Source organism: Alligator sinensis, unplaced genomic scaffold, assembly GCF_000455745.1.
Source record: "Alligator sinensis unplaced genomic scaffold, ASM45574v1 scaffold752_1, whole genome shotgun sequence".
In the NCBI taxonomy this organism is placed as follows: domain Eukaryota; kingdom Metazoa; phylum Chordata; order Crocodylia; family Alligatoridae; genus Alligator; species Alligator sinensis.
The window spans coordinates 2776755-2794122 of record NW_005842000.1 but is presented as its reverse complement, the minus strand read 5'-3'; the positions used below and the strand labels follow the sequence as shown (position 1 = coordinate 2794122).

At 44.2% G+C, this 17368-nt stretch overlaps 2 protein-coding genes across 7 annotated transcripts in view; one reads left to right on the top strand and one right to left on the bottom strand.

Annotated features, from left to right (window-relative positions):
* The window catches only part of ARFRP1 (ADP ribosylation factor related protein 1), a 125771-nt gene that overhangs the window by 32570 nt on the left and 75833 nt on the right, over positions 1-17368 (bottom strand). The window contains exon 8 of the transcript XR_003093578.1: positions 5696-5922. The gene's annotated coding sequence lies outside the window, so the exon portion shown is untranslated. The remainder of the gene's footprint in view (positions 1-5695; positions 5923-17368) is intronic.
* RTEL1 (regulator of telomere elongation helicase 1) overlaps positions 1-17368 on the top strand; it is a 67324-nt gene that overhangs the window by 34941 nt on the left and 15015 nt on the right. For 5 of the 6 annotated variants that reach the window (XR_003093577.1, XR_003093576.1, XM_025201701.1 and 2 more), the window contains 11 exons: positions 1104-1144; positions 3903-3988; positions 5707-5784; positions 7496-7573; positions 8569-8712; positions 9401-9516; positions 10283-10406; positions 11417-11567; positions 12037-12066; positions 13068-13231; positions 16579-16674. Coding sequence is in view for 4 of the 6 variants with exons in the window: in XM_025201701.1 (XP_025057486.1) it covers positions 1104-1144; positions 3903-3988; positions 5707-5784; positions 7496-7573; positions 8569-8712; positions 9401-9516; positions 10283-10406; positions 11417-11567; positions 12037-12066; positions 13068-13231; positions 16579-16674 (1108 nt within the window). In the remaining 2 variants the exon portion in view is untranslated. The remainder of the gene's footprint in view (positions 1-1103; positions 1145-3902; positions 3989-5706; positions 5785-7495; positions 7574-8568; positions 8713-9400; positions 9517-10282; positions 10407-11416; positions 11568-12036; positions 12067-13067; positions 13232-16578; positions 16675-17368) is intronic. The other variant, XM_006021666.3, reaches the window with a different exon arrangement.

Sequence of the window (17368 nt, the reverse complement as noted above, 5' to 3'; positions counted from 1 at the left end):
GAGTTGTCAGAGCATCTTCCTCTGTTTCTGTAAAGATGGGACCAGGAAGTTAGTGAGGACACATGCATACATTTTGTGGAGGGATAAATGACGTGCAAAATGAGGAGTGGAAGGGACCTTAGGAAGTCATGTAGTCCACCCCGCTGCTCAAGGCAGGACCAGCCCCAGCTACATCATCCCAGCCAAGGCTTTGTCTGTCTGGGTCTTAAACACCTCCAAGGATGGAGACTGCACCACCTCTCTGGTGGAGTAACCTGCTCCAGTGCTTTACTGCCCTCCTAGTGAGAGTTTTTCCTAATATACCTCAACATCCCTTGTTGCAACCTGAGCCCATTGCTCCTTGTTCTGTCATCTGTCCCCACTGAGAACGGTCCAGCTCCATCCTTTTTGCAAAGATCCTTTAGTTGAAGGCTGTCATCAAATCCCTTCTCGGTTGTCTTCTCCAGACTAAATCAGTCCAGTTCCTTCAGCCTCTCTGCAGGAGACATGTCCTAGCCCCCAAACCATTTTCATTGCCCTCCGCTGGACTCTCTCTGACTTGTCCACATCCTTTCTGTCACGGGGGGCTCAAAACTGGACACAGGACTCCCGATGTGGCTTCCCCAGTGCCAAATAAAAGGGAAGAATCACTTCCCTCCTCCACAGTAACTCCCAGGTCCTTTTCTGCAGAGCTGCTGTTTAGCCCATTGGTGCCCAGCCTGTACCGGTGCATGGGATTGTTCTGTCCTCCTTGCAGGACTTTGCACTTCTCTTTATTGAACCTCATGAGATTTCTTTTGGTCCAATTCTCCATACTGCACTAGTACTGACTAAGGGGTTAGACATGTTAACAAGAGGAGCCCCTCCTGTCTTTCCTACCTCAAGGAACCTGGGGCTGTTTTAACAATACAAAGTGGGAGGGAAGTACATGAAGAAAATGTGGACATCATGATGTCTAGAGGTAACGCTTGAAAATGCTGGGTTCTGGGGTGAGGGCTGAAGACACAGGAAGGGAAAGTATGTGGGATTAGGGATGCCTTACTCCAGGCAAAGAGTTTCAAAATGAGAACTAGTTAATATAAAAGAAACTGCATGGTGATATTGTTGTTTTAATCTCTTTGAAGGTTTTCTGAGGAATATCTATCTTCTCTGGGGAAAACTATAGGTAAGTGTGGTATACTCGGATCCTAGAAACAAGCCATGGTGCTTGTAAATAGGTGGGGAGTGGGGGGCAGAAAATGACTTCTTATGAACAGGCACAAGCAGTTATGATATTCAAAAGGGGAGAACTTTGTTTGTGAGCTGTTTATAAAGACTTCTTACATCCTGAAATAACTAGCCTGTTGCTTTAAGAGAGCATGTGGTATTGAATTATGTGCACATTGTATCTCATTCTTTCCATATGCTGAGCACATCTTTCACAGCATACCTACTCAGCACAGACTGAGAAAGAAAGTCATGATGGTCTGTGACTTACGTTAGACTTTAGAAGGTACCAGAGAGCTAAGACTAGTCATAAGTTAGGCCTCTCTCCTTTATAGGGAACAATATCATACAAACCTTAATCCTAGCCACCTCCTTCATGGGGGTATAATGCACGCTACACTTCAGCAGTGCATGGATGTCTAACACATGTATAGTAATGCTGCTGAGCCCAGAGGTAAGCATTTTTGTCATGATTCATTTGAGGCATGGGGTGTCTGAGTATATAGTTTCAGATCTGTTGTAGCATATGGGACATTTATAGAGCAGTAAAGTCTTATCAGTGAAAATGGTAACTGTGAAGTGTAAAGGTTAGCATATGCTAGAGAATGACAACAGCTAGATATTATCTCGCTTTTTTAAAGGTTGGGTATTCCCATGAGCAAATTTAAATGTTTTCTAATCTAGGGTTTAATTTGGAGAATCAGATTGAGAAGAGGCATCAAATGCTAGTGAGAACAGATAAATACAGAGAGAGGTTAAGATCAGAAGGCATGCACAAATCAGATAAGTGTACGCACAAGTAGCTAGTTAGATGCATTTGCATTGAGTAATTCCCTGTCAAATGCATCTAGTTACCACTTGCAGATGTAAGCGCCCCTTTTTAGCCACAGTTGCTTGTCCACTGACCTAGAAATCTAGCCCTGAAAACAAACCACCAGAACAGAACAACGGTTAGATAACAGAACATGATAGTCAGAATATAACAGAAGGAGATGCAAGTTAGAAAAGAAGAGATCTTCAGAGATGGTAATGGGACGTAAATTAAGCCTTACTTTATAAAGTTATATATAGCACCAAAATGGCTAGTGAAGTTTTGAGTAGCAATTACAAAAGCAGGTCCATCCTGCTGTTTTTATCAATTTTTATAAAATGGTTGGGGGAAAAATATATATGAAGAAAGTTTAAGAGAAATAAAATTGTGTTGCTTGGCTAAGGGGCTATTGAAAGGGGAGTATGTTAAATCTATAGAATCTAGAAAACAAGCCATAGAAGAATAGGGGAGATGACATTAAGTATTTTCTTTCCTTTATTTCTGGCATACATGTGTAATAAGTGCTGTGTTGTGTCAGGATTGTGCAGCAGAAGAATAACCCAGTGGCTGTATTTGTTCCTGGATTGCAAGTCTACCAGGTTCAAGGCTAGAGAAAAAAAGCTGAAGAGGAGATGGAGGGCAGACCATGACATCCCTTAAAAACAGGCTACCATATTTACTTGAATAGAAGATGACCCTAATTATAAGATGACTTCCCCTCCCCCCCCAGTAATGAGATTCCATATACGGAAAATGTATAAATTTGTTGTAATTTTCCAGGCATAGAGAATCTAATCACTGGAGATTTGCCTTGAATTTGTGCCCTTCCCACTGCTACAGCGGGGAAAATAAATCTGAGGGGTCAGGTAGCCCTTTGCTCTCTGCTTCCCCCCCACCTTTTTCCCTTGGCAGCCCCTTTTCCTTTTTTTCCCCCTGGTCTCACCTTGCTCTCCCTGAGCACATGGAAAGGAAAAGGAAATCTGAAAACAGTAAGTTTGAAATTCAATATGACTACAGTAATTTGCGTGTAGCAGCCATACACGTAGTTCATCCAGAATTGATGCATGTCACCTTTATTTGAAACTGCTGCAAGTTTTAGCACAGGTATTCCATGAACACACTTTTGAGCAGCACTTTGGCAGCTACTTGTATGTAGTACAAACTGTGCAATGTTAGTCCAAAACCAAAAGACTAATGATTTACCACATAGCTCGTTGGTCTGGGCTCCACCAGAGTCGACAGCATTTCAAGCTATAGTGACCCCATGGCTCAGCAGTGCTCAGTATGTGTGTGTACTCCAGATATCCGCTCCTCCCCTGACAGGAGCCATGTGCTAATTAGCCCCGACACGTGATTGGAACTGGGTGTTCTGGTCATGAGTCCTGGGATGCTCCAAAAATGTGTATGCAGATGAGGCACTGGGCAACCTGGTCTGGCGTCACCACATGGGGGGCAGGGCCACATTAATCATACGCCCCAGGCTCAGAGGGGGCGACAGAGGGATTCTGGGTGAACTGTATGCCATGTTGTGGCTCACAATGACTTGAAAAAGAGTTGGTGGTGAGGGGAGACTGCACTTAATGAACACTACCACACGTCTTAGTCAGAGGGGCTACTCTAACCTATTCTTGTGGTAGGTTCCCATCGGCATGTTTGCCCAGTGTGGGCCATGTGTTTTATAGTCCTGCTCAGTGCTGAATGCATTTAATCAGCTTCATAGTTGGTTTTGCATTGCTTGAGCACATGTTGCTTTTGGCAGCAGTTTAATGATAGTGTGTTTAGTGAGATTTTCTTGTATGCAATTCATGCCTTGTCTTGTATTCAAGTAAATATGGGGATTTCCTACCCACTATCTGGAAAGAAAAGCACTGTGAATGGTGGGATGCATTGCTCTTTCTTGTTGCAGGTAATCTTGTCCGAGTTATACCAGATGGGCTCCTGGTGTTCTTCCCTTCATATCCGGTCATGGATAAAAGCCTGGCACATTGGAGAGTACGTTGGTTCTTTTCTTTTTGTGCCTGAAATCTTAGTTACAGATTTTGAACCAGATTATCACACTGGGGTGTTTACATGAGGATACTCAAGACTTCATTCTAGCTCTGACTTGCCTGCATATCTGTTTGAAATGCCTCAGGATTGGTTATTATTTACTGTCTACATTTCAGTATAGGTTTTATGCAATATTGTACAGAAACATGTGACATGTTGCAAAACCCCCCAGATGCCACCCATAACTCATCAGGTGCTGGACAGTGAGGGACCTGGGGAACAGGAAGAGCAAGGGGTGTGAGATGTTTGGTTTATTAGGCAAAGAGCTTTCTGCACATTGCTGTTACAGCCCGGCTCGTGGAACTGTCTGGTTCAGACATCTGTAACTTTGCTATTTGGGCCGAAGTTTTTCATGCTGGGTGTCTGCCTCAGGCAGCATTTTTTCTGTGAAAACTTTCAACTTAAGCAAGCCAGTTGTTTCTGAGAGTAAGGGGAGAGGAAATTACATTTTTTGCCTGTATTAAAAACAAAACAACTTTGTTTTTGTTTTGTTTTTTTAAAAAGAAAGGTCCTGGCAAACTTGTCTTTACAAGAATCGGAAGCTCCAGGATTCATTTCAGGGGCTTGGAGTTTGGCAAGGGTGGGTGTCCTTCTGTCAGGAATACCCCTTTTGCCGGACCCATGGAAAGTTTGAAAACTTTCAGTAGAGACTTAGTTTTTAGCAGCTAAGTTTCCCACAGATGCTCTGCATGCTGGTTTTAATTAAACTTTGGGCTGAGCAGGATGTTCCCAGCAACAGCAGTTCTGGTTTACTGTAGGTCATGCTGCACAGTGGGACTTGAGTCATGAGAAGGTACTCCCAATGATCCTTCTGTGCTCAGAGAATATACAGAAGGAAGATGCTTTCATTCTTAAGCAGAGAAGATAAAACTTGTATCTAGGGTGGGGAAGGGAGGAGAATTGGGACTGGAAGCTCATGGTATAGGAGGAGAAAGCTTGGGAACTGGGGAGAAAAATTGGGGTTGGGCTAGGGACCAGAAGGTAGGGGCTAGGATTGCTCAGATGAGGAGCGAGCTTCTGGGCAAGAACAGGGACTGGCTGGACAAAGAAATTGGGGCAGGAAACTGTGAGGACAGGATACATTTGGGATGACCATACAAGAGAGGGAGATTAAGATTGGGAGCCTGCGGGGAATTCAGAGGTGAGACTAGGACTTGCTAAGCAAGAAGACTGGGACTGAATGAGAAGCTCGGTCATAAAGATTGGGACTGGATGTCTGAGTAGATTAAGACTGGGACAAGGAGCCAGAGAGGAGAGGAGAAGGAGAAGAGGACTCAAACTAATTGAAGGGGATGGGATGCATGGGTCAAGCTTCTTGTATATGAACTGCATGTCCCAGCAGAAGTTGCATTAGGATGCTCCTCTAGGTAATGTTGTAATGTGCTGTGCTGGTGGGGAGCTGGAAAACAGACTTGTAGTGCAGATTGTGGGGAGGGGGGGACCCCAGGAAGCCTCTCTGATGGTAGAGAGGGACGGTTCTGCAAACTAGACCAGAGAGGTGGGCCTCACATCAAGGCTCGGCAGATGGCCAGCTGCATGGAGAGCCACTGTCGCAAGGGTCAAGGCTGGGGCTGGTGCCAAGAGAGCAACAGGTGCGGATAACATGCAGCTGCTACTCCCCCCACTCCCCCATACCCATGTCTCATTTACCTGTTTAACAGGAACACGACTTTGCCAGAAGAATCGAAGAAGTAAAACCGATGTTTGTGGAACCGAGGAACAAAGGCACCTTCATGGAGGTCAGTTTGCATCTATCAAAGCGGGTCTGCTGCAGTGACGTCAGACCAGCCTGCTTCTTCGGAAGTTCTCCCTGTCACCTTTCTGCTGCTCGTTACCCTGTTTCCTCCGTTCTGTTGAATCTCATCAGGTTTTGACACCTAGACAATAGGGATGGGGAGGGGAGGAAATGTTAGTCTGTCTCTTGAAAGTCTGCCAGGCCGTTTCCCTCCAACTGTTCATTTTGCAGACATTCGACTTGTTGTGAAATATATATATTTTATTAAAAACACAGTAACTTTGGCTGGGCAATGTTAATTTCTGCCTAGAGGATCAGTGCATTAATCAGATGAAGCATGTTACTCTGTAATGTTCCCCCTCCTGCCCTTCTCCCTTTCATACTACATCAGCACTTAATTCAGGACTCTCCAGTGGAATGCAAAGCCTTTTAGGTTGGCTGTATCAAGACTCACCCGGTGTGTGTCCTTCCGTAGGAATCACCTACAAAATACTTGCTATCTGCCACGTTCTCAAGCCGAAGCAATAGCCAAAGGAAGGAGAAGGTAGACTCTACCAGAGAGGAAAGAAACTCCTACCAGCCCTCTGTTTGCATGTTAGTGTGTCTGACTGGCACCACCGTGTTTAAACAGCCTCTTCAGGGGCCGACTTGAGTAACCCTGAAAGAAAAAGTCAGCTGTATAGCAGTTGTCTTGTGGACTGCCTGTGTGGCTATGTGCTCCATCTTGGCTTGTGTCCACACTTTGTCTTTACCATTTAAAACAAGGGTGTCAAACTCATGTGGCCCCATGCCAGCTGGACCAGGACTGAATCTTTGTGCAGGGCATGTGGACCGGTGGCATGAGGGGTTGGTCCGGCAATCCACAGGCTAGATCGTACAGCTCCACGGGCCGGATCTGGCCTGCAGGTCATATGTTTGACGTCGCTGATTTAAAATATTTTTTGGCAAAGTAAACATTAGATAGTCGTGGCTTAATTTAGAAACACTGGATTATATAACATTTCAGAGAAAAAGATGACAAAAAGGTCAATGCCATCACCTGCAGATGGAAGTGGGATCCCCAGAAGATGCTAGGTAGGGTTTTTACCATTTGTCGCTGCGTTCTCACCTCTTTCGTGCCGTGACCTAATAAGGGAGGTTATTTGAGTTGCATCAAAATTGTTTTGTTTTTTTATCGTCACTGAAATGGTTAGAACAACATCTCCTCCGTTCATCCAGACTGCTGCTGGTCTTCCATGTGGTGTTTGCCAGTGGGCCACGTGTAGTTGAAAATGAGGTTAAAGTTATTTATAACTTATTTCTCAATTTGTTGAAACTGCCCACACTTTTCCCACTGTTTTTCTTGTCTGCTTCCAGTCTCTTGTATTGCTCCTATTACAAAGAGTCAATTATATCCTTGAATTGCTTTGTTTTGTTTGCCTGAGCTGTCAGCGTGGAGTCACAAAATTAGTGCACAATGAGTGTTTTGTTTGCTTTCTGGAGGTAGGTAACAGCACCCGGCTTACCAGGAATTTGACTTGTCTAGAACAGTGGGGGGGTTGACTGAATAGATACTTCTCGCATTCATAACTATCGGCCGGTAAGGAAACTGATACTTAGCCAAGATAACCATGGGCTGAATCTCAGAATGTGAGTCAAAGCTTATTATCTTGTTTTATTTGTGCTTGTGTAAGTGGGGCAGTTCCCCCATCCTTACCGAAACTGTTTATCTTTAGGTAATGGATGCCTATTATGACAAGATTGTCTGTCCGAAGTCCAGCGGAGCTGCTTTCTTGGCAGTATGTAGGGGAAAGGTAAAGTGTGGCGCTCCTGAGACAAGTGTCATCTTATATAGTTCCTTTGGCTACGAGGAGTGTATGCACATTGTGCATTCCCACAATCACACATGCGGAAAACAAATAAAGGAATTTGAGCCTGGAAATCCTAGGGTTTTTTCAGACCTGATTTTTGTACACAGCCCCTTCGTGTGTGGTTTTACTTGAACGGATGCCTCTCTGGAATATCCCAAAGGGACCTGATTCATGCTTTGCGTGTAGTGACGTACTGGTTGCTCGCAGAAGAACTGTTGTTTTCTCTTTAGAAAAACGTTTATGGCTGTTTCTGTCAAGTACGTTGAAGAAACATCGTTGAAGACTTGCAGTGTTGCTGCTTAATTTTAAAAATATTAGCACATATTAATATCATGTCCTACATCTGCCTGGGTCCTGCTGCCAATTTTTGTGGTCTCAGTTGCATTATTTTTTCCTGATTTTTACAAATGCTATTGATCTCATTGGGATAGTTTGTACCTGCTTTAAATGGTTAGGGCAAAGGCTTGAAATAGACTTGCTGCATCTTGCTATAGTGACCCTGAAGAAAAGGGAGAGAGCGCTTTATTGTAAAAGTTTAATTATTTCTTATCTGACTTGTCTGGGTTTGAACTGTGCTGGTTGCCCAGGCATGAAATGTGTATCAGATAGTGGTTCTGAGAGCAATATGGCCCTGAAGTCAAAGTGTTTGAAATGATTAATGTCTTAGCCACCATCACAATAAGAAAAGAGCAGAGAAAAACTGTTCCTTAAAACATTTTGGCTAATGTGTGTTTGGTAGTGGGAAAGCACTAAGATTAACATCCTGGTATTAGAAGCCAGGAATCCCATTCATACCATTCACAGTATTTTCACTAGTTTCAAACTCTGCTAGCCAAACATGTAGTTTAAGGAGGGGGAAAAAGGCAAATAGCTCCTTAACTGCTCTGAAATGTCACTTAATTCCTGTTGGTGATCTGAGAGTATTTGTACGTCCTCAGGCCAGTGAAGGCTTGGACTTTGCAGATACAAATGGACGAGGTGTCATCATCACTGGACTTCCATTCCCCCCTTGCATGGAACCAAGAGTTGTTTTAAAGATGGACTTCCTAGATGAAATGAGAAAAAAAAGTGGAGGTTCACAGGTTGGTTATTACCTTGTCCACTGTGTCTGTCTTTTGCATGTGATTTTCTTCCAATCTCCAATGGGACCGGATAACTTAAAAAGCTGTAAGACCTTGAGAATTTGACACCCCCTGCTCAGATTCTTTCCTGGGTTCTCTTGATGTTCCAGAGTCCACCTCCGTGTTACAATGGCTGTAATCAGACAAAGGCCAGAAAGCCCCTGGAAGAGCTACAAAGACTTCCTTATGTCTGGCAGTCCTTATCTTTCAAAGGGAATGTCTGGCTTAGCGGGAAATTGGTCAAGCAGCCTCAGCCAAATATATGTTGTTGGCTATATTCAGTAGCACTTTATTCTGAGTCTGTCTTCTTACCTGTTCTGCAGAATAACTGCTAAGTAATCAGCCACATGGTAAGTGCTGTTGAGTCGGAATTTATAGCCCCGTCTCTCCAGTGACTATTTACGCTTTCTGCATAACTGAAGATGATGTCCGTAGCTAGGCAGGGATTATCTGGACATAAGTACTGCTGCCATTTAGTCAGATGAGATGTTTTAGGCAGAGTTCTGCCTGCACTGAACTCTTACGACTCTCACTTTTTTAGGAGTGTTTTCAGCACATATGGGATGGAGACTTAGACAAGCAACCTCTACGTTGCAAATACATTTTACGTATTAAAATCATCCAGTCCTTTTTCTCCCACCTGTTTCAGTTTCTGTCTGGGCGCGAATGGTACAGCCAGCAAGCTTCTCGGGCTGTGAATCAGGCCATCGGCAGGGTCATCAGACACCGCCACGATTATGGTGCCATATTCCTCTGTGACAACAGGTGAGCTCCTGGGTTGAGCAGTATTCAATAGAAGTTTCCATGTGTGTGCATCAGTGTTCCTGCATCCAACCTGCAGCTGGTATCCTCTCTCTCTCTAAGTGCGCTGGTACTGCTAGTTGGAGAATGGCTGAGGAAACAGCTTCCCTAAAAAAGTAAAAATAACTTGTATGCTTCTTTTCCGCTCTCCCTTCCCAAAATGTTCTCCCCTTTTGGACTGGAGAAAGAGACTGGTATCAATGTTAACAGATGCAGAATAAGCTGGATGCGTTTGTGCGTGTGTGCGTCTCCTAGTCTTTCTGATGTCAGGATACAGAACTTCATTAAATGTTTAATACAAACACAGCAGATGTTCCTCTCCTGCTCTGCGTTCACGTTAGAAGGTAATGAATGGCAATTGGATTTTGGAGGGAAGGAGAAGCAGGAAAGGCTTCCACTGCCAGAAAATCTCTTTTTTTCCCAGCTGAGACTGTGGCCTAAGGCAACTGGCATGTCTCATAGTTCAGTGCTGGCATGTACTGGTAGACTGTGTCTGGGTGAAACTGGGACAGTGCTTGACTGCATAACACCTGGCTTCAACTCAGCCTTGCCTTCCCATGCAAACAGGACATTTATGTGTACTCTCCATCTCCTCTGCTTGCTATTTAATCGTGGGTCCCTCTTCCAGGCTGTCTGGAGCGATGTTTGTTGAAAGCTGCATGTCCTTTTGAGAGGTTAAAGTAATGGGACTGACTGAGGGATAATTTTCCTCTCATTCAACTTTCCACAGGTTCTTAAACAATGACATCAGAGGCAAGCTGCCTTCCTGGGTCCGCCCCTACGTCAAGGTGTATGACAACTTTGGACACGCAGTCCGAGCTGTCTCCCAGTTCTTTCGAGTTGCTCAGAAAATTGTAAGTGTCTTCAGAAAAAGGTTAAATAAAATAAGTAAGAGAGATCAGATTCACCCAAAGAACTTTGTCTGCCTATGTCCTTAGACCAACATGGATATAACCTGTACCCCTTCAGAAAAAGGAGGAGTTGGTCTCGAGGTTTCAGGGACTAGGAGCGCTCAGCCACAGGACAAGCTGCTTTCATCCTTTCTAAGCAAGCTTCTTTACTTGGGTGGTTTAGAGGTCTCCTCTGGCTCATGGAATTAGCAAAGTGAATTGGATGATGATGCAGAGCACAGTGGGCTGCAGGGCCACCTTGGCATATGCAATCCAATCTGGGTTTTCAGTTGGCTAAATGCCAGGTTGTTCATCTAGGGCTCTTCAGAGTAGGGGTGACAGGTGTAACAAGAACAAGTGTCTGAAAGCTGAAGCCAGATACGCTTGAGGCACAGGTTTGTTTGTTTTGTTGTTTTAACACGGCCATAATGATTGGAATAAACTCCTAAGGGAAGTGGTGGATTTTCCATTTCTTAATGTCTTCCAATCTGGATTTAGATGCCTTTGGCCACCCCAATTACTAGGGTCAATTCAGGGGTGAACTGTAATGGCATGCATATGCAGGAGATCAAGGTGGATGATGTAACTGAGGCTGGCCTTTATATTCATGTATCATTAGAAAAGGGAGCCAAAAGAAAATGCATCTGTATTACAGCAAGAACATCAAAAAGAGAATCATTTCTTAAAATGCATTGTGTGATGCTGCTCACTTTCTTCAGGTGTAGTCCTGCAATGCTTCTCTTCCCCATGGCTTTGTTTTGAGCTCCCACATCTGCACTTTACATAACCCTGGCGCAGTTCTAAGAAGTCAGTCACGGCAGGTGTGCGCAGACCCAGAACCCACTATCACGGTTCTGCAGGACAGATGAGCTGTCCTCCGTTTTGCTCTTGGAATCCTTCATGGCAAAATGAGCCGGACTATGAAGTGAAACAGTCATTTTTGACTCCTATAATCTTTTCAAATCTATATACAGGTGCCTCCACCGCCAACCCGGAACTCCTCTTGCGCTAGTACTATATGTGAAGGGGACCCAACATCATCTGCTTCAGCTGAGCTTAGCCTCCCTCTCAAAAAAGCCAGGAATTTGGATGATCACGTTCCTAGTTTAAAGAGGAAAATAACAGGTAGGTCCAGGTTTTATGTAGACACAAGCCTCCAACCCTGCCAAAAGCTTCTGAGCCATGTTGGAGAAAGCAGGACAGGAGGGTGGGAATTCAGGAGGTGTTGGAGAAAGGGGGCAAGGTACAAAATGGTGCACAGCTTGGTGGTAGTGGCTCAGAGAGCTAAATGGGGATATTGGGCTCAAACAAGAGGAAGTACATTTTATGTAGCAGGCAGTTAACTTGTGGAACTGTTGCCCCAAGAGGTTGTAGAGGCAGGTAGTGTAACAAGGTTCAGAAAGGGATTAGATCTAAACATTTGAGATTTAAAAGATGTCAAAGGGTAAAAACATTTCTGGAGTAAGATGCTAGTACAGTACCTTCCTCTGGATCCATCACCGTTTCGAAATATGACTATAATACTGGACTTTGTTGTAAGTACGATTTCCAAGCCAGTTATAATACTTAGGAATTCTTCATTGTTTTCTGCTAGATGTCATTCTTCTGTTGAGCAGAAGGCAAGGTAAATTTGAAGCTTATAGACCAGCTGATTCAGAGATGCGTAGGATACGCTTTTGTAAGCAGCCGGCTTACGTCATGAGTGATTCAGTGAAAGGACTGCAGGAAGCAGAACTTCTAAAGAGAAAACTGTGATTAGAAGAGAAGCAGGTTTCTCGTGTGGCTTGATTGCAGTCCTTCGCAGTTGGCTGAGGGTGGTGTGACCCTTCCATTGAAGATTCACAGTTAATTTCCTGTTGTTTTGCTATGCAAATTGTGTTATCGGAAGTAAAAACAAAGTGACTACTGTCCTATTAATATACTTAAGTTTCTCGCAAGCTAACGAACGTAAGGAATTTCTTTTTTACTTTTAAGGAAAATGCTTTTTTAGAAGTAGCAAATTGGTGTTACTGTAATATTATTTGTAGCAGCCAGTTCTGGTCTCTCCAGCCAGGCAAATCAGGCCCTTAAAGGATGAGATAAAATATGCCGCATGGACGGGCAGCTTAAATAGATGACAGCATAACATTTGCCACTTACACATGATAACATCAACCTCGTGAGTGAGAGGATTATACTCTGTAGGTGGTGTCACTGTCTTTGTGCTGTGAAATTAGTGTTGTGTCAAGTAAAATGTGTATATGCAGACTTCACTGCCAGGTTGCTTAGATGCAGTAACTGGACTCTGAGATTAAGCAAATAACTTCACTGGTAAGTGGCAGCAGGATTTCCAAAGCATATCACATCATATAAACCATTTTCATTTTAGATATGACTACTGAGATTTTGTCCCATCTGCAAGTCCTCCTTTTAAATGCAGAAGTCAGGCCTGTAGATAGTCTCTCACCAGGATGGGAAAGGTCAGCTAAAAGGACTTTTTACCAAAATGTTCTGTGTAGTACCAGTACAAGAGACACAAAAAAAAGAGGAATAACCCACCACACCTTGGGGAGTTACTGAAAGCATCTGTGAGTTGCTAAGTATAAGAAGGAAGGCAAATGTTTGTGTGTTGTCTTTCTGATACAGATTTGTCAGCAAGTGGGGATGGAGCAGCCAGCCTGTGCATGGAGTATGAGCAAGGGCCTGTCTCCTCCAGGCAGCAGCAAGTTGGGCTTCTGGATGCGTTGGAGTACAGTGAGAAGATCAGTGAAGGGGCAGAGGAGAAAGATGGCTTGTCAGGGGAGGAAAAGGTAATGACAGTCATAAAAAGTGGGGTATTGAAGTTTGGGGGATATGTGGGTCCTAACGCAAAACGAGCGTGGTGTCAGCTTGTGGGAACCAATGCAGTCCCCATCAGAAAGTATGCTGAGGGCATAGGGCTGAGTTGGAGTGAGGGGCCTGTCTGGAGAAGATCCTCTTGTCACCTTTTAGTACGTGTCCGGCAGGTGCCCTCTCATTTGGATGGCATTGAAATAGTCTTAACTGCCAAATTGCAGAGATCCCAAGAGGTTAATGTTGTTCTCATGGGGCTAAAGAGTCCTTGACAGAGTGGTTGATGAATATGTAGGATATCATAGGAGATCCTTGTATCAGCTCTTAGACTATGAGCAGGTATTACAGAAAAACTATTATAGAGCTTGCAATTTCCATTCGCCTGCAGATATGTTCGTAGAATCATAGAAAAGTAAGGTGGGAAGGGACCTCAGGAGGACGTCTAGTCCAACCCCTGCTCTAGGCAGGCTCATCTTGTGACTAAACCATCCCAGGCAAGTGGTTATGTAACCTGTTCGTAAAAACTTCTAAGAATGGAGATTCTGCAATCTCTCTGGATAGCCTGTTCCAATGATTAATGACCCTCGTAGTAAGAAAGTTCTTCCCAGTATCCAACCTCAATTTTTCTTGCTACAGTTTTCCCAGTTTTCCCAATAGCACAATATTCAAACACAAAATATTTTCCCTGGCTCTGCCAGCCAATACTGCACAGACCTATAGTCTCTTATCGCAGTCATAGGAATGATCAGTACCATTGCGTGACTAGGTTAACAAGCCTCTTCAGTGCAACTGTTTTTCCTGAAGCCTCCTTGAGACAGAGTACTCTTGAACCGATAGTCGTAAATAAGATGACCAGCTAGCATTCTCCTGCTGTTGCAAAAACCCATTTTTGCTATTAGTAGGGACCCACCAAAATTGCAATTGTGTGATTTTCATGGAAACGGTGATTTTGGGCAGGCTTCATGATAAAATTTTGGCTCGCTGGGAGAAGAAAATTGGCAAGCAGAAAAAAGTTCAGGAAGCCCTGCAAGTCGGGGTGGTGGGGGGGCCTGCTGCTGCTGCTTGGGGATAGCCCCAGAGCATGGCTTAATAACCTTGATTAAGCATAGAGAAGCCATTACTTAATAACACAGATTAATGGCTTCCCTGGGGTTAATCAGGGTAATTAAGCCAGTTTGGGGCCATCTGGCAATCTGTGGGGAGGGGCGAGACTGCGGGGGGCCCTCGGCCAGTCAGAGGCATGGGGGTCAGCCCATGAAAATGGTGGCCGACTCTGGGATCTGCCCATGAAACTGGCTGGCTGCCTCCTTGAGTTAGGTAGACACCTAGCTATTAGCGGTGGATGAACAGTGGGACTCCACCTAGTTGCATCCGAGCAGCCTGGTTTGCCATCTTGGACGTCGCTACAAGAAATATGCTCCCTGAGCCCATTACTTCAACACAGGATTTTACTGCCGTTGATCCGTTTTCTCTAATGCAGAGATGTTGCTTCTGGACGTGCTGCCTTCAGCAGCATTGCTTCTTTGGCACAATGCTGTTCTGAATGGTGACCATCAGTCCAGGAGCCAAGTGGAGTAGTGCTGCTTTCTTCTACCCATCCAGCTTCACCTGAACAAGAGTGACTTATGGTTGTCTGTGTGCCTGTCTCACTCTGCAACGTGCCATCGTTTAATTTAAATACATAAATAACGGTGCTGTGTTATGGTTGTATTTATCGTGTTCAGGTATGCCTAGGTTTTACCTCCTGTGCATGCTAGGAAATGAGAACAACTGCACTTCTGAAGGGGAAGCACACCAGGGGCCAGCTCTAAGTTAATATTTCTTGAGCGTACTCTTTTCTCCTACCTGGAAATCTTGCAGACGATATGAACAGAGATATTGGAGAGAAACGCGAGAAGCATTTGGCAGTTACCCACAAGCAGAGGGGATTTGAGAAGAGCACTCTTTTGAATGTGCAAATATAATAGATAGCATTCTGTATACACGCTGTCTGTCATGTCCTCAGTTATCCTCTTCTTGGGCAAGCAGCAAAGAAATGAACCACTTTGCATATCTGCTCTCTGCAAAAGAATGTAGAAACTGTTTGGCAATGTTGGGTTCTCCCCCAGCTTCATCAGTGTTGCTCTCTTGGATGTTCTTCATTTGGTTGGCACTGGTTTGTACAATCATCAGTGTCTTCTGCAAGTGGAATATTGCACCACTCTTGGCTCTTCCCCTTCCCATCCTTTCTCCTCTGGGGCCTAGCCCAGACTGATATTTCTCTGGAAATTTTGCAGAATCTTTATACTACCAGTGCAGGTCAACCAGGGCTACCAACAGCAGAAGCACAGAAGTACATCAGCCACCAGTCTTTGCCACCTAGCCCTGGTCGCATTGACTTTAAAAGGGTTAGTTTCTGCACAGGGGCAGAGCCCTGGTTGGTGTTCACTTATCCAGGAGGAAACTGAGTTGGGGAGGAAATCAATCCACATCAGCATTTACCATTAAAATCAAACTTTGTTTAAATTAACACTTTCATAGAGCAGCTCATTTGATTTTTGAGGCTTCCTGCTATTGTCAACTGAACAAATAAAGTTAAATATGACACACTGAAATGGTTTGATGATGATGCATTACATATTCTTGTAATTTTTGTTACATTAGGACTCAGCCCTTTGTCATACAGTCTGTTTGTATCTAGATGTCCTTTTACAGTGTTTAATAATGTTTTGTCATTGCCTGGACACAGCTCATTGTTATATTTAAATAGCAAAGTTGCTTTCAAGTCAAAATATTCCTCATGAACTTTGTGTGGCATAAAATGGTTTGCAAAAGGGGAGAAAAGAAAAAAAGCACAGCTAGTTTTCATTTGAACTTTGCCAGTGCTCATGTCTTCACTATCAGGTATCCGGTCCTCTCTCTAGGTCAGTGGTTCTCAACTTTTTTAGACTCTAGGCACCCCTCAGTGGACTTCAGGAAAATGCCAGCTCTTAGCTTTCACTCTTTTTGACTACAGAAAAATACTACAACAATTCTTCTGTGGCAGAGAACTCTGGAAGATAATGAGAGGTCAGATTTTTTTTTTTTGTTTAACACTGGATTCCTGTTTGAAAACTCTGGCTTTATCTGGCACCCTGGTTGAGACTCACTGCTGTAGGTTGCACAAGATGCCCATCCTGGAGAATACTTGGAAGTAGTTCTGTGTCAGGAACCCAAATGCATCTCTGGCTCTCTACTTTGACTTGACTGGTGCTTGTGACATCAATCTGGGGGTTAGTAGACTTGCAGAAAATGGCAGAAATAAGGGAAATGAAATAAATTAAAACTCTTAATGTTATCTTTCCAGGCAAAACATCTGTCAACACTCTCTCTTCAGTATGAGAAGAGATTAGCAGATGAACAGAAAGGAGGAAAGAAGAAAATAAAGATAGTCAGCAATCCGGTATGCATTTTTTGTTGGATAGGATATGAGCTACTGAGACAGCATGCTGTTGTGCATGTGATTTATAGATGGGTACAGGAAGCTACATCTAGAGCTAAGATTGTTCAGCTCTTTTAAGTGATCTGTTTTTAGTTGCCCTTAACTTGGTCAGATTTTAACTACTTAGGAGATTCATAGATTCATAGATGTTCGGGTCGGAAGGGACCTCAATAGATCATCGAGTCCGACCCCCTGCATAGGCAGGAAAGAGCGCTGGGTTTAGATGACCCCAGCCAGATGCATATCTAACCTCCTCTTGAAGACCCCCAGGGTCGGGGAGAGCACCACCTCCCTTGGGAGCCCGTTCCAGACCCTGGCCACTCGAACTGTGAAGAAGTTCTTCCTAATGTCCAGTCTAATAACTATGTTTTTTCCATGTTTAGTGTCTGCCTTAGATTGAAGATTTTTGAGAAGTTTAAGATGGGAATAAGGAGAGAGAGGCAGGGGCACATGCCGGAATAGAGGTGGGGAGATGGACAGGAGGGTAGGAGTAGGTGGCAGAAGAGGAGAGGAGTGGGAAGGGACAAATAAGAATAGGAAGGGGGCAGCAGTTGAAGGAGGCACATGAGGCTACACAAGAGCAGTATTTGGGGGTGGGAGAGAATAGGCCAAAGTCTGGAGGCTAGTAATAGCCAGAGTACAGGGCAGGTCCTGG